The sequence below is a fragment of the Lontra canadensis genome, unplaced genomic scaffold (assembly GCF_010015895.1).
Source record: "Lontra canadensis isolate GAN:19392208 unplaced genomic scaffold, GSC_riverotter_1.0 scaffold52, whole genome shotgun sequence".
Taxonomy (NCBI): domain Eukaryota; kingdom Metazoa; phylum Chordata; class Mammalia; order Carnivora; family Mustelidae; genus Lontra; species Lontra canadensis.
In genome coordinates this window covers 13970897-13993883 of record NW_022631046.1, presented here as the reverse complement: position 1 = coordinate 13993883, position 22987 = coordinate 13970897, and the positions used below count along the sequence as shown (strand labels likewise).

At 35.8% G+C, this 22987-nt stretch overlaps 1 protein-coding gene and 1 pseudogene across 1 annotated transcript in view; both read left to right on the top strand.

Moving 5' to 3' along the window:
- The window catches only part of UHRF1BP1L (UHRF1 binding protein 1 like), a gene marked incomplete at its 5' end in the record, with an annotated part of 70767 nt that overhangs the window by 32364 nt on the left and 15416 nt on the right, over nt 1-22987 (top strand). Inside the window, 7 exon segments of the mRNA XM_032874157.1 lie at nt 923-1116; nt 2743-4241; nt 4415-4590; nt 9952-10091; nt 10781-10931; nt 14194-14447; nt 14795-14903. Of these exon segments, the coding sequence (XP_032730048.1) occupies nt 923-1116; nt 2743-4241; nt 4415-4590; nt 9952-10091; nt 10781-10931; nt 14194-14447; nt 14795-14903 (2523 nt within the window).
- LOC116877515 lies at nt 16135-17842 on the top strand (annotated as a pseudogene).

Below are 22987 nucleotides of genomic sequence, written 5' to 3'. Positions count from 1 at the left end.
AATGAATGAATGGAATGGCAAAAATCTCCTATTCAGGACATAATTATAATGTTGTCTCTTTAGTAATATCCTATACCGTGGGCTTATTTTCCTAGATTATTACTGTCAAAAAGTTCTAGATATGCCTGCTGTTTGCTTTACTAAATGTAAGTAGGTCTGAATGTTTAGAATCAAAGATTTTTTTATAAATAAGAAATGCTCTAAAATATAAAGATGCTCTGAAAATGATAATGGCTTTTAGGGTATAAAAAAAGGATTTCAGGAAGTGATGTATACTATAATTGTGAATATTTATTTAATATAAATTAGCATTAATACATTTATCCAACCCCTGAGCATTCTAATATGGGGGGGGCTATGAAAAAGAGTATATTCTTTTTATTATTTACTAGCTACTTGAGTTTTTACTTTGCACCAAGCACTATTCTAGGGTTAGGATTAAGTGGAGAATAAAAGTACATGGCCTCTCAAGGAGATCTGCCTCGTTTACCACTTTCATAAGGTATTAGTCATTGGTTCTCTTATTTTAGAGGGTTTGGATTGTATGCATATAGTAAAAGTCCTTACAGAACTATCTGATTAAGGACCACAACTTTGATGTGATACTTCATCAAGAAGGTAAGGTTTTTTGAAGTTTGCTCTTGGTGACTATAACATTAGGAAAAGAGATCTAAACAGTACTTCGTATTCCTACAGATAGTTTAAGTAATATATTTTCAGTTAGTGAAACAGAAAAATCTTGTTTTATCTATCTAAAAATGTTTCCTATCATCCACTTGTCACTTTAGTTTTTTTAATAAAATTTCAAAACCTTATTAACTTAATTTAAAAAAGAATAAATGTTGTTAAAAATGTTTTCTCTCAGGGAAGATTTAGACTACCTGTTCAGTAAAAATTAAAAAAAAATTTTTTTTCTTCACAGTTCCATCGGCCAACCTTTATAGCCAACTGAATGCACTACAGTTTACTGTGGATGAAAGAAGTATTCTGTGGTTAAATCAATTTCTGTTGGATTTAAAACAGAGTCTTAATCAATTTATGGCTGTATACAAGTTGAATGGCAGTTCAAAATCTGATGAGCATGTTGATATTCGAGTTGATGGCTTAATGCTAAAGGTACCATATAAACAAGTGGCTGTAACAACAAAACCGTTTTTCTTTTCTTTTTTTTATTAAAGATTTATTTATTTACTTGAGAGAGAGGTGAGGGCAGTGGCAGAGAGAGTCTCAAGCTGACTTTGCACTGGGTGCAGAGCCCAGCGTGGGGCTTGAGCTCACGACCCTGAGGTTAGGACCTGAATTGAAACAAAGAGTTGGATGCTTAATGGACTGTGCCACCCAGGCACCCCACAAAACTGTTTTTAGAGAAGTTAATAGCTTTAGAATTTCCAAGATTTAAGATGGGTGCTCAAATATAAATCGACTTTCTTGTAATCTTAATTTTGATTTTGAAATTTCAGTTTTAATTTTGATTTTCATTTTAAAAAGCTTTAAGAGACTGTTTTCCCCCTTCTTTCTCTGCCTTCTTTTATTTTATTTTGTCACTGCTCATCCATTTGGAGGTAAGCTGAAATAAAATTTAAATCAGTGATTTTTTTTCCCTACTTCTTACCAGACTGGATAAAATTTTTCTTTCAAAAGTGGTAATTAGTATAATGAAACTAGATCTGTGTTTAATTTTTTCACAGTTATTCTGTTACTGATATCCAAAGTTAATAGAAAGTTGCTTTGTATTACAGCCAAGTAGTTGATAATCTGATTCCCATGGATATCTCAATTCTACAGGAGGGAAGTTTTTTTAAATAAAACAGCTAGTATAGTGTAGTAAATAGGATAAGACTTGGACATGGATGAAAAATTTCAGTTTCTAGTTGTGTTGCTTGTACTCTATATTTCTGTACGTTTAATTTCTTCTCTTAAAGGTATATTTCTATACCTTTAATTTCCTTCTTAAAATGAGGTTATGAATAAAACTCATACATCACAGAAGTGTTTTAAAGATCTTTTCAAAGATCTTACTGTATTCAATATAAAAAACACATTTTTTAACATTTACAGTTTTACTATGAGACAGTTATGTAATGATCTTTACACTCTCAGTTTGCACAGTTTTAAAACCAGTCCCTTTGAACTCTTTGATGTGAATATTTTGAGGACTGAGGTTAATTATTTCTGAAAAATTATTTTAGCAAAGAGTTTGGCCTATCCTTTTAAATTTATTTTCTTAATAGTTTTATCCCAAAAGAAGTCATTCTAATGACATCTGTCCAGTCATTCTATTTACCCATCCAGTCATCCTCCAAATCTCTTGGATTTAAAATAACCTAAGAAAAAGTTCCTTTTTCCAAACTTAGCACTTATATACTTAGTGTATAGTAAGCTTTTAGTAATACTTATTTAATTTAGTTTCATTTTTTTGTTTTAACAACAAAAAATTTTGTTTGGTTTTATGATATGTTGTATGCAAATATGCATGTATGTTATGTTCACTATTCATTATTTATGGGGGATTTTTTTAGGTTGTTTTTTTTTTTTTGTCTTAGTGGTTAATCAGTTAAGTCCCTTTTACTTGCTTTAATAAAAATACTTGGTGGGAGAATTAATATTTTATGTCTGGAGGAAAGTCGTATTTTGAGGGGAAACACCTAAAAGAAGTCCTGAGCTAAATTATGTTTGTGATTATTTTATCTTCAAGACATATATATGGATTTGTAAGTTAGAGTAATGTTTTTTCTCTTACAGTTTGTCATTCCTTCTGAAATGAAATCTGAATGTCATCAAGATCAACCACATGCAGTTTCTATTCAGAGTTCTGAAATGATTGCCACAAATACAAGGCATTGTCCAAATTGTCGACATTCTGATCTAGAAGCTTTATTTCAAGACTTTAAAGATTGTGATTTTTTCAGTAAAGCAAATACCAGCTTCCCCAAATCTGATGACAATTTTAATCTTTTGCACCCAATCTTCCAGAGACATGCCCATGAACAAGATACTAAAATGCATGAAGTTTATAAAGGAAATATTACTCCTAAGTTGAATAAACACACTCTTAAAACTTCTGCAGCCACAGATGTTTGGGCTGTGTACTTTTCTCAATTTTGGATCGATTATGAAGGGACAAAGAGTGGAAAAGGGCGACCAGTAAATTTTGTAGACTCTTTCCCTCTTTCCGTCTGGATTTGCCAACCAACAAGGTATGCAGTGTCACAAAAAGAGCTACAGTCATGTAATCAGGTATCTCTAAATACATCACAGAGTGAATCTAGTGATCTGACTGGCCGACTGAAGCGGAAAAAGCTCTTGAAAGAGTATTACAGTACAGAATCTGAGCCCTTGACAAATGGTAGTCAGAAACCTTCTGATACATTTTTAAGATTTACCTCTTCATCGTCAGATGCAGATGTTCACGTCCTGGTTCACATTCATAGACATGTCAGTATGCAGATCAATCACTCCCAGTATCTGCTCTTGCTTTTCCTCCACGAGTCCCTTATTCTGCTTTTGGAGAACTTAAGGAAAGATGTAGAAGCTGTGACGGGCACTCCTGCTAGTCAGGCATCCATTTGTATTGGAATTTTACTTAAAAGTGCAGAAGTGGCTCTTTTGCTACATCCAGTGGATCAAGGAAATACTCTCAAGTCTCCGGTTGCTGAAAGTGTGAGCCCAACGGTTCCTGACTCTTTGCCTACAGAAAATGGAGAACTTTTGTCTTCAAAAAGGAAACAAGTTAGTAGTGGTGTAAATCAAATTAGGAGTGTAACTGTTAATCACATGTCGGACAACAGATCTATGAGTGTTGACCTGAGCCATGTGCCTTTGAAGGATCCTTTGCTTTTTAAATCAGCTAGTGATACAAATCTGCAAAAAGGTATTTCTTTTCCGGATTGTTTATCAGATAAAAATTTAGGGAAGATAAGTGAAGATGAAAGTAGTGGAATTATCTGTAAAAGTGGATCAGGAGAAATTGGATCAGAAACAAGTGACAGAAAGGATTCCTCTTATACAGGTTCAAATGGTGTTTTAAGCCACAGAGAAGATTCAAATTTGCTTTCCTTTGATAGTGATGGTAATCAAAACATACTTTCAAACAGTTTAAGTAGTGGAGGACATGAAACCATAGAGTCAGTCTTTAAAGCGGAAGATTTGCTTCCAGAAACAACTTCACTCTCTGAGAACCTAGAAATCAATCAAGAAGAAGCACCCACTGTTAGAACATTTACATCTCAGTCATCTTTAAGGTAACAACATACTTTTGGAATTTGGGGGATTTTTCGTTTTCTTTCCATATGTGTGTGGTGGGAGGCATATTTTGTATTTGGACCGAAAACCTCATGATAAAATAAGGCATTGCTAGAGTTAACACCTAAAAAATAGGTTTTATGTGATGTTTTTCTAATAATTTTGTTAACAGTGGAAAGCCTAAGGACCGTATCCCACCCAGCGTGGCTCCGCTCTGTGTTTCTTATAAGAACATGAAGAGAAGCTCCTCACAGACTTCATTAGATACCATTTCACTTGACAGTATGATATTAGAAGAACAGTTGTTGGAAAGTGATGGAAGTGATACTCATATATTTTTGGAAAAAGGTAAAGCAATACAAGTTTAAGAATTCATAATAAATATACAAATCTTAGAAGTGATGTTTAAGTATTTTTAATTCTATCCAATAATAAATTATAGCCCACAAAAAACTCATTTTATTTACACACATACATACCTATATACTACAAAGAGTATTGTACATAATTTTCTTTTTTTATATATATATATATTTTTTTTTAATAAATTCTCTACTCACCTTTTTTTTTTTTTAATTTTTATTTATTTATTTGACAGACAGAGATCACAAGTGGGCAGAGAGACAGGCAGAGAGAGAGGAAGGGAAGCAGGCTCCCGGCCAAGCAGAGAGCCCAATGCGGGGCTCGATCCCAGGACCCTGGGATTATGACCTGAGCCGAAGGCAGAGGCTTAACCCACTGAGCCACTCAGGCGGCCCTGTACCTAACTTTCTAATGGTTGTTCTGTTGCTTCTTTTTTATGGCCACATCCAGCAGTTATTTGTATATAGTCATTTAGAGCATAAAGCAAACCACATGAATGCTATTAGCCTCTTGTCATAGAGACTCCTTTATGTGAAATTTTGGTCAGATGGGCTTAATTTGCTTGATGATTTCTCAATTATGTGTCCTGTGACTGGAATTTTTCTGGACTGGATTTGCTCATCTCCATAACAAGTATTCTGTCATGATTATGAATGATGGAACAACATGATTCCCCCATTTTACTCAGAGGCAACTAATGCCCCAGTAAAGACCACTAGGAATGACTGAGAAAGTATTAAATGTATTCCCATCACTAAGACATTGGGGCCTTTGTGACCAGGAATGAAAGGATGGGCCACAGCTAGAGATTAATTGCTAGATACTGAAGTAGAAGAGACCATAGGTAAATACAGATTACTTTGTGAATGAAGGATAGTAAGCCTGCTGTTGATGATGTTGAAAACAGCTTAGGGTAAGGAAAGGCTCATAGGTTCACAAACTGAAACTTACAAAAATTAGTATACAGTGAGGAAGAAATAGGGGCAGTTTTTGAAATCAGCTAGATGGACCCAAGAGCCTAAACTTTTAACCAACCAGTATGTTATACTAGATCCCCAGACTTTGGAAATGATTACCATATGTGTAGAAGAGGTACTGACACGGGTCATAGAACTCTATTCTAGATTCACAGATAGCTCTGTCGCCTAGTTCCCCAGTCCCCTTTATGGTTTAAAATCCTACCTTAGCAGATTTCTGCTTTTTGATCAAAATATACTTTAAAAAGAGTATTCCTATAGAAAATACCCCTAACTGTTCTCAGAAAGCATCAGTGGTTTCCTTATTATTTCTAAAAATTAAATAACAAAGGGGACTATACCACTCAATGTAGAAAACATGGAAAATATATACAGATAACTACAATTTGGATAATAAGATAACCGAAAGTTACCGCAATTGGAAATACCATCATTTATTCTATGACTCTGTGTATATATTCATATACGTATGTATTTGGTGTCATGCTATATATATATATATGATTTTTTAACATGCTTTTTATCACTTTTCATCATTTTCTAATACCATTTAAACTCCTTTGAAAATATTTTTAAAGTCTATATCAAATTGACTTGAAAATGTACCATGACTTCTTTTTTAAAGATTTTATTTATTTATTTATTGATAGAGTGTGTGCATGAGCAGTAGGAGGGGCAAAAGGAAAAGGAGAAGCAGAAACAGAGAATACCAAGCAGGCTCTAGCCCCAGCATGCAGCCCAGCGTGGGGCTCCAGGCAGGCTCGATCTCCTGACCCTGAGATCCTGACCTCAGCCAAAATGAAGAGTTGGGTATCTAACCACCTGAGCCATTGTGGTACCCCTGTACCATGAGCTTTTATTTATTTTATTTTATTTTTTTTAAGATTTTATTTATTTATTTGACAGACAGAGATCACAAGTAGACAGACAGGCAGGCAGAGAGAGAGAGGGAAGCAGGCTCCCTGCTGAGCAGAGAGCCCGATGCGGGACTCGATCCCAGGACCCTGAGATCATGACCTGAGCCGAAGGCAGAGGCTTAACCCACTGAGCCACCCAGGCGCCCTACCATGAGCTTTTAATAATTTCCCTGATCCCTGATGATTTTCTTTATGTCAGAGGAATTGATTTACATTAGGAAAAGACTCTTGTTTTTTTGTGTTCTTTTTAGTTTTATAAGAAATATATGAAAAAATATGTGAATACTTTATCATTATAAAGAAATTAGTTATGGGGCGCCTGGGTGGCTCAGTGGGTTAAAGCCTCTGCCTTCGGCCCAGGTCATGATCCCAGGGTCCTGGGATCGAGCCCCGCATCGGGCTCTCCACTTGGCAGGGAGCCTGCTTCCTTTCCCCTCTCTCTCTGCCTGCCTCTCTGCCTACTTGTGATCTCTGTCTGTCAAATAAATAAATAAAATCTTAAAAAAAAAAAAGAAATCAGTTATTGTGGAAATATCTGAAATAAAAATTGAAAGTGTCACTTTAATACCACCCTTACTCTGCCCTTGATACTGTTCCCCACTCTAGAAATAACTTTTTGTTATTTCTAGAGTGGGGAACATCAACTTCTTGTATATATATTAACAGACGGTTTTCTATGTGTTTTTGTATACATATTTGTATGTTTATATATGTACACACACATTTGTGTGTAGATATGCATGTGTATACATGTTTTTTAATATATATACATATTTATTGAATAAACATGTAGTGGGACTGCCTTCCCACCATAGGCTCCTAACTATCTTCCCATTTCTGTTCTTGTCAATTTATAATTCATTCTTTGTTCTGTAGGCACAAACTCTTAAGAATGTAATTATCACAGTGCCTGACTAACGAGGTCTAAACCACGTGACTGGATCTCCAGGTCGTGAGTTCAAGCCCCACGTTGGGTGTAGAGCTTACTTCAGACAAACAAACAAAAATGTAAATACTATCACATTCATCCCCATTTTAATTCTGATAACTTCTCACTGCTTTAAGGCATTAAGTTTAAAAACCTTAACATTACTGACAATGCTCTGCGTGATACGGCCCCAGCTTAACTGGTTCTGCTGTTCGCCGGTGTGTTTGTTATACTTCAGGTGTACTATAGTACACTTTACTCCTTTAAATTCACTCTTCAGTTTCTTCACTATGACAAACTTTTTTCTACCTCAGGGTCTTTGTACCTGTGCCTAGAATGCTCTTTTCACTTTAGTTTATATAGTGTTTCATCAGGGAAGCCTTCTTACCCTCTAAGAGCCCTCTGTGAAATGGGAATTGTATGTATATGTATTTTTCCCTGGCTTTAAACATTGTTTTCTTTCAGTAGATGATTTATTGAGCACCAACTGTGTTTCCAGGCACTGAGTTAGAAGCTGAATGTGTAGTCATAAATGCGGTTGACCCTTGAACAACATGTGTTTGAACTGCGCAGATCCACCTATATGTGGATTTTTTTTTTTTTCCAATAAATTCAGCACAGTTCTGGGGCGCCTGGGTGGTTCAGTGAGTTAAAGCCTCTGCCTTCGGCCCAGGTCATGATCCCAGGGTCCTGGGATCAAGCCCCACATCGGGCTCTCTGCTCAGCAGAGAGCCTGCTTCCCCTCCTTCTCTCTCTACCTGCCTCTCTCCCTGCTTGTGATCTCTGTCTGTCAAATAAATAAATAAAAATCTTTAAAAAAAAAAAAAATTCAGCACAGTTCTGTAAATGTATTTCCCTTGTGATTTTTTAAATAATGTTTCTTTTCTCTAGCTTTTTTTAATTGTAAGAATACAGTATAATATATATAACATGTGACATAGGTTAATTGGCTATTTATAATTTATAATAAATTTATAATTAAGATTTCAGTCAGTAGTAAGCTATTAGTAATTAAGTTTTTGGAGAGTCAGAAGTTATATGTGGAATTTTGACTGCATGGGAGGTCAGCACCCCTAGCATTCACACAGTTCAAGGGTTAACTATATAATAATTTAAAAACTGAGGCTATGTCACTTTATTTTATTTATTTATTTTAATATTTTTTTAATTTTTTATAAATATATAATGTATTATTAGCCCCAGGGGTATAGGTCCGTGAATTACCAGGTTTACACACTTTACAGCACTCACCATAGCATATACCCTCCCCAATGTCCATAACCCCACCACCTCTCCCTACCCCCTTCCCCCCGGCCACCCTCAGTTTGTTTTGTGACATTAAGAGTCTCTTATGGTTTGTCTCCCTCCCGATGCCATCTTGTTTCATTTATTCTTTTCCTACCCTCCAAACCCCCCACATTGCCTCTCTACTTCCTCATATCTGGGAGATCATATGATAGTTGTCTTTCTCTGATTGGCTTATTTCGCTAAGACTTGCACTTTTCCAATGCACTTTTTGTAGTAATTCATTTTTATGGTATTTTTTTTTAAGTATTGGTCTGTGATGGGCACAGAATTTTTTTAAGATTGTCTTTGACCACAGAGTTTGAGAAATAATGAGATACAGCACACTGAGAAATTAAGGCAGGTAGGTAAGAATGGAGGATGATCACATTGGTAGTAGTGGCATTAACTTCATGTAGATGATAATTAGAAGTTATTGTAGGCTACTGAAAGGGGAAATGAAGTGGTTAAACTGGGACTGTTCAAAGTAGGATGGCCTACGGAGGCGAAAGCTGGCTGACTAGGAACCTGCTACTCTAGCACTCTGCCAGCAATGAGGAAGCAGTGGTCAGTGTTTTAGATTTCTTTTCATACTAAGATTAGGGCTTTAGTATCTCTAACATTTTATTGTGGACGTTATTTCTTAATATTTGCTAGCTAATCAGAATTTAATTTTTCTTTGCCTATCTTTTTTTTTTTTTAAAGATTTTATTTATCTATTTGCCAGAGAGTGAGTGAACACAAGCAGGGACGAGTGAGGAGCTCAACAGGCAGAGAGAGAGGGAGAAGCAGGCTCCCCACTGATCAGAGAGCCCGACTCGGGGCTCAGTCCCAGGATCCTGAGATCAGGACCTGGCCGTAGGCAGAGGCTTAACCCACTGAGCCACCCAGATGCCCCACCTATTATCTTTTTTTTTTTTTTTTTTAAGATTTTATTTATTTGACAGACCGGAGATCACAAGTAGGCAGAGAAGCAGGGAGAGAGAGAGGAGGAAGCAGGATCCCTGCTGAGCAGAAAGCCTGATGCTGGGCTCCATCCCAAGACCTTGGGATCATGACCTGAGCCAAAGGCAGAGGCCTTAACCCACTGAGCCACCCAGGCACCCCCGCCTATTATCTTTCATATAAGCCTTTGCTTGAGAAAGAGTTGAAGGGATGCCCCATATTGATTAGATAAATGTAACATATTTGGATCATGTGTAAAACTGATTTTAATTTGTTAGTTTCTTTATTACTTTAGGTGTTAAGAAGAACGTGACTACAAATTACCAGAGCCTTGCAGAGAGTGCAAATGCTAGTGCAAATCTACAGAATTTTGGTGAAACCTCTCCAGATGCCATCAGTACAAATTCAGAGGGTGCTCAAGAAAATCAAGACCTGGTAATCATTTCAAAGAGATTTTGTGAAGAGAAATGCCAGCCACAAGGCTGATTTACCTTTATTTCGTATTTAATATGGGCACATTTCAAGACATTAATATCTAAAGTGAATTGCCATAGTAGTAGTAATTCACTTTGCTCTTTCCACTCTTGACGCTGCTTCCTTCCTTCTTATTGAATTGTTTTTCTCTGAATTTCGCTTCTCTAAATCTGTTTTTCTTGCACTGAGGAAGGAATTTCTGTCTTTTTCCATCTTTTATTTTTTGACCTTTATTATTGTTCCATTTAAATACATTTTGGAAAACAAGTTTGATGGTTGATAGTAGTCAGTCCTTATGAGGAACTTTCCACAAAAGAAGTATGTTACTGATTTAAGCCCTTCCCACCTAGTGAAATGTTCTTACAGATGACTTAGAAAATATGTTCAGCCTTCAGTGAAAATAATTTCATACAGAAATGTCATATAATTAATCTTTGTGACCTAAAAAATTCTCTCTTGACTGAATAGGAAGAAGGGAAGCTGAAGTTTGTCACTATAATGTATAACCATGTTTTCTTGGTCAAAAGTATATTTTCTATTATATTAGGTCACAATTTTGTTTTTAGAGGTTATAGTAGTTTCCTGTGTCATTTCTTAAATTTTGTTTGAATTGCTTGGTATGCTAATATTATTTATGCAATCATTATTAGATGTCAGTTGTGGTGTTTAAAATTACTGGTGTTAATGGGGAAATTGACATCCGAGGGGAAGATATGGAAATCTGTCTTCAAGTGGACCAAGTGACACCAGATCAGTTAGGCAATATCAGTCTTCGGCATTACCTGTGTAATCGTCCAGTAGGTAAGGCTTTAATATGATTTAAACTTTTTTTGTTTTTCATATATATGTTTCCTTAGCAGTTTTATCTTTGCTATAAATGAATTCAAGGAAAATTACATTTGTTATAATAATGTAAGAGATTTCTTTTAGATTATTTTCATAAAGTATTTTGCTTGTTATTAGAAATATGTGTTGAAGATGTATTCTCTAACTTCTTTTTGTTTGGTTAAGTGTCATCTTTTTTGGTCTTCTCATTCTTTGATATAATAGGTTTAAGAAAACTGAGCTCTTTTCTATATGAAAAGAATAAGATAATCCTAGAATGTCAAACTTAGTTCTATGCTGGAATAAATGTCCGTTTTTATATTCCATTATCTTGCTTATAAGCAAACATTTCCTGAATCTAGCATCATACTTGGTGTTTGGAAAAATTATGTATCATGTTCTTACAATCCTTCATTCCAAGATCAGCACATTCACTTGGACAGAAAGAATTGTGAACAACAAAACATGCAGTGTATGAAGAGGAAACCACATAAAACCATCCCTTTTTCAAAGTTTATATGGAGTTATCACTCATGGTTTTCAGTCATTCGAAGAAACTGATTTATTAGAATAGTTCTCCTAAGCATTTGAAATGATAATTTTCAATTTTTTAAGACTTTAAAAAGTCACTGAGCTGTAATATTTTTCTTTGCTATATATACAGAATGCTAAATCTGATACATAACATGTTGAAATACATAGTCCTGCATGATATCAAATAAGTATGCTATCACCTCACATCTGGGAATTGCAGGTAAATGTGCCGTTTGTCTTTAAACCAGCATCATCGAAAAAATTGTCTCCTGGCTTTTTTCTATGTATAGGCCTTGCAGTTTACAATGTATCTGTTAAAAAAATTGCAAGAATTTTGTACTAGAAGTATAAATCCCAGTAGCATGCAAAATAGAGGAAGCTAAATATATAACTGGAAAGGTTTCATAGTGGACAAAAGAAATTTCAAAACCTAGACTCTGTTCTATTCCCAACCCAAACACTCTTCAAATTGTGCACTCTTAAAATTATGTCCAGTTGCTCAGTTGTTTTTGCTTATTTTTATGGGTCACTTAGTACCATGTCTTTTTAGTTTGTTTCGTGTTATTCCTTACTGAAGAAATCATTTTGAAATGCCTAGTATATATGGGTTGTATAGTCAATGCTAATGCCTATTTTTCTCAACTGTCTCAGTTGGCTGTTATAGATAAACTAAAAACAAAAAAGAAGAAAACAAAGAAAAGGAATGGAGCAAAGGGAAATGGGATAAAAGGAAAGGGAGGAAAAAATAGTTTAGTTTGAACATTTCAAACAATAAGCCATATGAACAAGGATTTATGTCTGCTGTTACTCTGACGTGACCAATTAAAATTGCAAAGTTGTTTTTGCTTTTGTTTTTGGTTTTCTATAATGTGTGGATTTTGGAGTTCTTTAATAGGAAGACCTTTATGTAATAGTTTCATGGCATAAAAGGTAGAAGAGAGGAATGAGTTTTGACGAAGATCTCTGCTCCAAGTAAATAATGTTTTTGTTTGAAATTATTTCTGGCTCTCAGGTCCTTAGAGTGAGTGGGTATCTCTCTTTCTATATATATATACAGATAGTAGATAAGTAGATAAAAACCAGGACAAACTCACATTTACCAAGTTGTTCCTGATTGCTCTTATTATTAAATAGACAAATTAATTAACTCTTATTTGTCTTGATATAGGAAAGAACACTAACCATTATCAATTTGTGGCTATTTTACCTTTTATTTTTTAAAAAATCTGAGTTCTTAATTGTTAAAATTCTTTAGAGTTTTATTTGAACTCTTTCTTGTATCTATATTATTTATTTATTTTGAATGTTCATCCCTAGTACTAACATTGATTAAACATCATTCTGTACCTGAAATAAAGTTACAAAAACAACTCTCCATTATGGGTTGTGTGTGGAGATCTGTCCTTGGTACATAAATATAAGTATATTTATTTTCTTACATCCCCTTCCCTTCACAAATATGTTTACATTTGTTACATTTGACTTATCTAAGTCTGAAGTATTCGCATCCATGCTGAGGGAAAATAAACATCTCCCCATCATGAATTTAATTAGTAGGGTCTTCATAGACCACGCAGACTGATAAATTCGATACTTCAGTAACTGAAACAGTTTCACTTTTCCAGAACATTTAGTTTGTTTTTAACTCATGGGGCTCTGAGAATTGTGGAACTGATCATATTTTTCTCTTTGCTGCTAGAAAGTTCATTTTTGGTTCACCTGTGGCACAGAAAAGTAAATAATGTGTTTAGAGTTATTAATCTTGCTATCCATCCATTTCTCTTTTATCCTTTTCCATTGCTTACTTATTTTTTATATAATTATGCCATAAACTTGTTGCCTCCTGTTCTTTTTGGAGCTAGGTATTATAAAATAAACAAAATACTTACTATGAGGGTCAGTTCACTTAAGTGGTTGCATTGAAAACTTTTTTTTTTAGATCAGATATTCTATGGGTGCTATATTGAAATTTTAAAATTTGTTTTTGAATTCAGTGTTTTATCTCTGTGAGCCACCTCAGATTCTTTTTTGGAATAAGGCCAAGGCATATTTATATAAATATAAATTCGTGTATATATATGTGTGTGTGTGTGTGTGTGTGTATGTGTGTGTGTATATATATATATATTTGCTGTATATTTATATATATCCTTTGCTACAATTTCAGTTTTAAAATTGTCTTCTAGTAGAGGCATTTTAATGAGGTCTTGTCTATTTACTGTTCTAATTATTTAAGGACCTAATTTTAATGAGAAAAATGTAAAACCTCAGACTTTTGTTACTTCTTGAGAGATGGCTTAAGAATCACTCTAAATGCCATCATTTTTTCTTTATTACAGTTGTCCATTATCTTATAGATGTATAATAGGTATATAATAAGATGGATTGTAAGTCTCTTAGGTATGCATCATATCAGATTTATATCATGGCATATGTTTGCATGGTACCAAAGAAATAGAATATATAAACAAGTCAACATTACTTCAGTGGAAGGTCATCTATAAAAATTGAAGTTAGGGTTGTGTGTGGTATACTGTACATGTACTGTAAATATCACTTAAATTAAAGGTAAATATTAAAACTTTAAGATATTATTGCTTCAACATTGTACAACATGACAATAGTGTCTTAATGACAAATAATTGAGAGTGACACTTTTGAATAGTGCTATAAGTTATAATTTTTATGTGTTCTTTTTCTGTAGGTTCAGATCATAAATCTGTAATTCATTCCAAATCCTCTCCTGAGATTACTCTGAGATTTGAGAGTGGGCCTGGTGCTGTAATACACTCTTTGCTTGCAGAAAAAAATGGATTTCTGCAATGCCATATAGAAAACTTTAGCACTGAGTTTTTTACATCTTCTCTTACTAATATTCAACATTTTTTGGAAGATGAAACTGTTGCAACAGTGATGCCAATGAAGATACAAGTTTCTAACACAAAAATTAATTTAAAAGTATGTTAATAAGTATTTTTATGTTTTCATGTTGTAAATGTTTACTTTGTTTACCTGGACTTTGATTCATGTCCAGAAATATGTCATCTCTACAGTATATACTCTACTAGCATTTATTGAAATGCATTTGTGCATTTGTAGTCTTTATGGGGGAATGATGAAGAGATCCTTCTTAGAAATTAGAAAAACATAGAAATAGAATAGGCAGTTTTTCACTATCAACTGAAGAATATAAAGATTAATTTCTAACTCATTAAAAATATTGACTGAGGTAACATTTGTTAAGGAAATGATTAATTTTACCATTTACTTCACTAACAATGTGCTGATGTTTCTCCTTTCTGTAGGATGACAGTCCTCGTAGTAGTACAATATCCCTTGAACCAGCTCCTGTAACTGTTCATATTGACCATCTTGTGGTGGAGAGAAATGATGATGGCTCTTTTCATATCAGAGGTAGATATATGAAAAACATTGTAATTGAATTCCTGCTGAAATTTAAAATTAAATAATTTATATGCTGATTGTTTACCCCTAGTTCCTGTTTATAAATGAATACAAATGTGGAGAAATCTTCCCAAAAGAGTGCTGAAATTAGAATAGATCCCTGAGGCAATAGGGTGAACAATGTTGGCACTTCTTTTTGGGACCCTTTCCTGTCCTTCTACCAAATAGCAGACTTCAGGGAGGTTTTCACTTAAACATGGAGGATAGATTTTGCTGCTGCCAGGCCCCACGAAGGGAATGATTGTGTTATATCCTTTTGACAAAATTTGGTATCTCTCACCCCAGCAGCACACCCTCTCCCTCCCACCCAATCACTGCCCATCAACTATGGCACATCAAAAAAAAAAACAACCATAGTCAAGAAAATGGGTTAAGCATACATCCAACAGTACTCAAATATTTGATGATTGTAAACAGGCAGTAGTCATGTTTGTTGTTGTTGTTGTTGTTGTTTTAAAGATTTTATTTATTCACTTGACAGAGACACAGCAAGAGAGGGAGCACAAGCAGGGGGAGTGAGAGACGGAAGCAGGCTCCCTGCCAAGCAGGGATCCTCATGCAGGGCTCAATCCCAGGACCCCAGGACCACAATCCAAGCCAAAAGCAGACACTTAACAATTGAACCACCCAGGTGCCCCAGTAGTCATGATTGTAAGCAAGAAATATACTCTAGCTAATTGAATAGAAAAGGAGTTTTATAAAGACTATTGGAATGGAATAAAATTAAGAGACTAGAAATAAACTCTTAACACTTATAATTAACTGATTTTTGACAGTGGTGCCAAGACAATTCAATGTGGGAAAGAATAGGCTTTTCCACAAATGGTGCTAAAACTACATGATATACATATGATTGAAGCTAGACCTCTTCCTTATATCATCCACAAAAATGTACTCTTTGTGGATCAGAAATCTTAAAGTAAGAGATAAACCTATATAAAACTCTTAAAAGAAGACATAAGAATAAATCTTAATGGCCCTGGCTTAGGAAGCCTTCTCAGATACCACACCAAAAGCATAAATAACAAAAGAAAAGTGTAGATGAATTGGACTTCATCAGAATTTAAAACTTTTATGCCACAAATGATACTATCAGGAACATGAAAAGACAACCCATAGGATGGAAGAAATATTTATGTCATATATCTGGTAAGGGCCTGGTTCCAGACTATATAAAGAACTCTTCTAACGCAAAACTGGAAAAGATAAGGAGATGTTTTGGGGCACTCTGCATGCCGGGTCTTCTCCTCTTCCTGTGCTGATTAGCTGTGGTGGCTCTGAAGACTGAACCCCATGACCGAGGTGGCCTGAGCCCAGAAGGCCATGGCGGTCAACATCAGTGTGGCCCAGAGGCTGCAGGATGTGCTGAGGACCAACTTGGGGTCTAATGGCATCATGAAGATGCTTGTTTCTGGTGCTGGAGACATTAAGCTTACTAAAGATGGCAGTGTGCTCTTTTATGAAATGCAAATTCAACACCCAGCAGCCTCCTCAATAATCAAAGTAGTAACAGCCCAGGATGACATAACTGGTGATGGTTATACTTCCAGTGTCCTGATCATTGGAGGGCTACTGAAATAGGTGGATCTCCACATTTCTGAAAGTCTTCATCCCAGGATAATAATAGAAGACTATGAAGCTGTAAAGGAAAAGGTACTTCAGTTTTTGGAAAAGTCAAAGTAAGCAAAGAAATGGACAGGGAAATACTTAGAGATGTGGCCAGAACATCTCTACATACTAAAGTCCATGCTGAATTTGCTGATGTCTTAACAGAGGCTGAGGTGGACTCCATTTTGGCCTTAAAAAACAAGATGAGCCTATTGACCTCTTCATCTTTGAGATCATGGAGGTGAACATAAATCTGAGACTAATACAAGCTTAAACGGAAGTTTTGTTTTGGACCATGGGGTATGGCATCCTGATATGAAAAAAGTAGAAAATGTATACATCCTCATACACAGTGTGTCATTAGAATATGAAAAAATAAAAGTGAATTCTAGCTTTTTTTTAAAATAAGTGTACAGAAGAGAGAAGCTTGTAAAAGCTGAAAGAAACTTCATTGAAGATCGAGTTAAAAAAATAATAGAAATGGAAAAGGAAGTCTGAGTGATTCAGATAAAGGATTTTTTTTTATTAATCAAAAAGGAATTGACCCCTTTTCCTTAGAAGCCATTGCCAAAAAAAGCATAGTAGCTTTGTGTAGACCTGAAAGGAGGAATATGGAAAGGCTGAGTCTCACTTGTGGTGGAGTAGCTCTAAATTCTTTTAATGACCTAAATCTTGATTGTTTGGGACATGCAGGACTTGTCTATTAGTATACATTGGAGAATAGAAATAAAACAATCTTCAATCTGTCACACTGTTGGTCAAAGAGTCAAATAAGCACACACTCACTCAAAGCAAAGATGCAATAGGAGACGGTTTGAGGGCTGTTAAAAATGCTATTGATGATGGCTGTGTAGTTCCAGGTACTGGTGCAGTGAAGTAATAATGACAAACAGAAGCCAGATTAAATATAAGTCCAGTGTAAAGAGCAAGGCCTAACTTGGGAGTTCAAACATTTGCTGATGCACTGCTCATTATTCCCAAGGTTCTTGCTCAGAACTCTGGTTTTGACCTTCGGGAAATGTTAAAGTTCAGAATCAGGTCGACTTGTGGGTATGAACTTGAACACAGGTGAGCCAATGGTAGCAGCCGAAGTAGGCATATGGGGTAACTATTTTGTAAAGAGACAGCTTCTTTGCTTCTGCACTGTGATTGCCAGCAACATTCTCCTGACTAATGAGATCATGCAGACTGGAATGTCTTCTCTGAAATTTTGATTCAAAGCTCCCCTTGTCTCATATGAATCATAAAGACCCTACACAGTGATCCTAAGAATATAGCTATGGAATTTTTCCAAGCTTCAAGTGATTTTCTTTCTTCTTTTTCTTTTTTAAGATTTTTAAAAATTTATTAGAGAGTAAAAGCAAGGTGAGGGGCAGAGGGTGAAGCAGACTCCATGCTGAGCAGGGAGCCCAATGAGAGGCTGGATCCTGGGACTCCAGGATCGTGACCTGAGCTGAAGGCAGCTGCTGAACCAGCTGAGCCATCCAGGTGCCCTTCAAATGATTTTCAAAAGTATTTTCTTTTCCCATGTGAAAAAAGGGAATGCTAACACTCAAATTCTGAAGTTCTGAAATTATAATTAGTTTGTATTTTTTATATTGCACTGCAGTGTACACACATTAAGCAGGCCCTTTTTACCCAGTGAACAGGATGTTTTGCTTTAGCTTCAGTGATAAAAAAAATACCATGTTAGATAAGTATATGTTATCTACATTGTTAATAATTGTTCCTTGAAAAACAAATGAACAGAAACTGAAAAAGATAAATAACCCAATTTTAAAATAGGCAAAGATTTGAACAGATAATTCTTTGATGAATATGTAAAAATGGCTGGCTAAAAGCACATGAAAAAATGCTTGACATCATTAGCCATTATAGAAATGTAAATCAAAACCACAATGAACTAACACTTCAAACCCACTAAGATGACTAATCAGAAAGATGATAACAAGTGGTGGGAGGATGTGCAGAAATTGGAACCCTCCTACATTGCTGGGCTTGTAAAATGGTGTGGGTGCTTGGGAAATAATTTGGCAGTAACTTAGAAAGTTAAACCATTACTTATGACCCAGCAATTCCACTCAAGTAAAAACAGAGGTCCACTCAAAAACTCGTACACAAATGTTGATGTTGACAAGGACAGCATTCATAATAAATAGCCCAGAAGTAGAAACAACCCAAGTATCATGCTATGAATGGACAAGGAAAATGTGATATATCCATATAATGGATTATTTGTTCAGCAATAAAAAGAATAAAGTACTAATACATATTACAGCATGGAAGCTTTGAAAACATTTTGCTAAATGAAGAAAGCCATTCATGAAAGACCACATATTATATGATTCCATTTACATGAAATGCCCAGAGGAGGCAAATCTGTAAAGACAGAAAGTAAGTTAGTGGTTGCCTAGGGCTTGTGGGTAGGATGGAGAGGAATGGGGAGAGACTGCTAATAGATACGGTGGATTTTGAGGGTGATGAAAATGTTCTGGCCACCTGGGGGGTTCAGTTGGTTGTCTGCCTTTGGCTCAGGTTGTGATCTCAGAATCTTGGGATCTATCCCTGTGTTGGGCTCCCTGCTTAGCAGGAAGTCTTCTTCTGTCCCTCTCCCTGCTTGTTCACTCTCTTTCTCTCTCTCTCCCAAATAAATAAATAAATCTTTAAAAAAAAAAGTTCTTAAATTGATCGTGGTGATGGTGTTACTGTTGGTGAGCATACTAAAAACCTATGGGTCACGTACTCTAACTGGATAAATGGGCCATGTGAATTATTTTTTAACAAAGCTCTTAAATATATATTTTAGAATCATGAGCGATCTGGGGAACCAGGCTCACGGTTTATCTTCTAGATCCATGCCCCCAAACCACTGCACAGTGTGATCTGGTGTGATGGGAAACAGTGCTACCCGACACTGGACAGTTGGTTTTACATTTTGCACCATTGTCACTATTTTTGAGTAAATTCAGCTTTACTGCAGCTGCTGCAGCCAGCAGTTTTTGAGCTTTTTTACTTAGGAACTTGACCTTGCCTCTTCTGTTACTGCTGCTGTCCCCAGAAAAAGTTTTCTTCCTTTCCTTCTTTAGTATCTTAGGAAAATCTAGGGTGAGTACAATTTGATTGGCAGTAGTTGGGTCCATACATGGAAAAGATCTGGACATTTTGGTAGCATTTTCTAACATTTATTGAAGGAAGCAGATTTTACTCCCCAAAACGCTCAAAGTATAAAATTCTTCAAATACAGCAAGGGATTCTGATGTTGGATGGCTGAAATGACAAAATGCCTACTTCAAAAATCAGTAAGAGACAACAAATAAATGAGTAATACAGTTGATGCTAAAGGAAAGTGGAGAGTTTTACAGATACATGATAGGATTTTGAGTTCATAAAATAAGAGCAAGCTCTATGGAAAATAACCAGTTAAAGAGAATTGTCTTGTCTTTGAAATAAAAAAGTAATAGCTCACCTGAAACCCATCAGCTCTATCTCTAAGAGATAACCAGAGTTGGACCTTTCCCACCATCTATAACACTAGCACTTGAATCTGCTTGAATTACTATAATTAATTTCTGCTTGAATTACTATAATTAATTTCTAAGTTGTGTGCCTTCTGCCTCTGTTTCCCTACACTATTGTCCAGTCATCAACCAGAGTGCCATTTTAAAAATGTAATTTATATCAAATAACTTCCCAGCTAATGACCCTCCACTGGATTCCTTTTTCAAGCCAATTAAAATTACCAAGGTCCTTCCTGGGGCTTATGAAGTCCGGCATGATGTTGTTCTTTGCTTTTTTCTGTCCTTATTTCCTGCTATTCTCCCTCTTTGCATCATTCACTCTGGCCTCCTGTCAGAGGCATACTCCTGTCTCGGCATTTTTATTTGCTACTCCTTTTGCTTGGAATTCACTTTCCTCAAATATCCCCATGCCTCGATTCATTACTTTTAGCAAGTCTCTGATCAAATCTCCCCTTTTAGAGATTTTTGTCCATCCATTCTTCTCCCATCCTCAACAGCTCCTTTTCTTCCTAACCCTGCTTTATTATTCTCAGTGAATGCTTAGAACCTTTTGATATACTATATTCTTTCTTATTTATTGAGTGGAATGTAAGTTATATGAGAGCAGGAATTCATTTGGTACATTGCTATCCCTATCTGCTAAAATACTGTCTTACCTAGTAGATCTTTAAAAAACATACTTGTTTAATGACTGGGCTAACTTCATGTTCATGGAAATGTTCTATAATCTATAATGACGTGGCTTCTGAGCACTTGAAATGTGTCCATTACCACTAAGGAATTAGATTTGAATTTTATTTAATATTTATTCAATTTAAATCATTTTTTAAAAAAGATTTATTTATTTATTTATTTATTTATTTATTTATTTGACAGACAGAGATCACAAGTAGGCAGAGAGGCAGGCAGAGAGAGAGAGAGAGGAGAAAGCAGGCTTCCCGCTGAGCAGAGAGCCTGATGCGGGGCTCCATCCCAGGACCCTGGGATCATGACCTGAGCCAAAGGCAGAGGCTTTAACCCACTGAGCCACGCAGGCACCCTCAATTTAAATTTTAATAGTCACATGTTGTCAAATGGTTGCTGTTTGGATAGCACCGATATAGAAGACTGAACAAAATATATTCTAAAAAAGGGGGAGCAAAAACAAGCTTTAAAAGTATGGTAAAAACACTGAGATAACCATTAAGAAAGACAAAGAATAGGGAAAGAGTGAAAGGAAAGTAGAGAGGCAAAGGGGCTCCAGAGTCTATTGTTCTAGCAAAACACTGTTCAGTGTGCCATGGGAACAGAGAAAGAAGTCTAGGGGAAAGGAATCTGTAAGGATGCTGAGGTGTATGGTTAGGGTGGGAGGGCATTTAGTAGGAGAAACATAGCTTTTCTTTTTCCCCTTAAGGATGTACTTATTTATTTATATGTTCATTCGTTTGTTCATTCATTCATTCATTCATTTATCAGAAGGAGAGAGAGAGAGTGCATGCAAGCACAGACAGAGGGAGCACCAGGCAGAGAGAGAAGGAGGCTCCCTGCTGAGCAAGGAGCCCTATGCAGGACTTGATGCCAGGATCCTGGGACCGTGACCTCAGTGGAAGACAGACACTTAACCAGTTGAGCCAACCAGGTGTCCTGAACATAACTTTTTTTGACCTGTGGTGTTCAAGAGGCCACATACACACACACAGACAAAGACACAGACACACACACACACACACTAAAGATAGAGCCAGAAATTTTAGCATTTATCAAGAGTTCCAGAAAGAGAGAACAGGATAAAAAGAAATAGAAAACATCGTCAAAGAAGTAATGAAATGTCCCAAATTTGAAGGAAGAAACAAGCCTCCAAATTGATAGAGCCGACTAAGTGCAGAGCAAAGTGAATGAAAAACAACTCTTACTTAGGCATATTGGTGACATTTCATAATGATGAGGTTAAAGAGAAAAATTTTAAGATCCTCTAGAGAGAAAAAGAAAAAGGATGAAATCAGATTTATTTGCATCAGACTCTCCATTGGTAACAGTGGATGCTAACAGACAGTATCTTCAGAGTTCTTTGGGAAAATAATATGAACCTTAACTTTTATTTTAAAGGCAAAAATAAGGACAGGTTTTTTTATTTTTTATTTTTAAAGATTTATTCATGAGAGACAGAAGCAGAGGCAGAGGGAGAAGCAGGTTCCCTGGGACTCAGTCCCAAAACCCCAGGATCATGACCCGAGCTGAAGGCAGATGCTTAACCATCTGAGCCACCCCGTTGCCCAAGGACAAATTTTTCTTTTTTTAATGGAAAGAATTGCTTAGTTAAAATGAAAAATTAGGGCGCCTGGGTGGCTCAGTAGGTTAAGCTTCTGCCTTCGGCTCAGGTCAATGATCTCAGGGTCCTGGGATTGAGTCCTGCATCAGGCTCTCTGCTCAGCAGGGGGCCTGCTTTCCTCTCTCTCTCTCTTTCTCTCTCTGCCTGCCTCTCTGCCTACTTATGATCTCTGTCAAATAAATAAAATCTTAAAAATAAATAAATAAAATGAAAAATTAATAAGGAACAGCAATAAGTAAAGAAACTAATAAAACTTGGAATTGTCTGAATATTTGTTTATGTATAAGGAAAATCGGTATTTTGTAACCAAAATTCTAAATGACCTGTGTATGAGAGGTTGCAATGAGGGGAAAAGGAAGAGAAATAGGGAAATAAAATTGTGCTTTTTTTTTAAAGTTTTTGTCCTTCTAAAGGGGAAGTCACATTAGACTTTGATAGAACAATGGGTGTTTAAATAATACGTGCTGATAATGTATATATAACCTTAGATGACCAAAAATAATAATCTTTAAGCCGTTATGACTGGGGAAAAACCTGGATAAAAATACCCAGTTAATCTAAACAAAAGACATAGAGTGTCTGGCGTGGCTCAGTGGTTG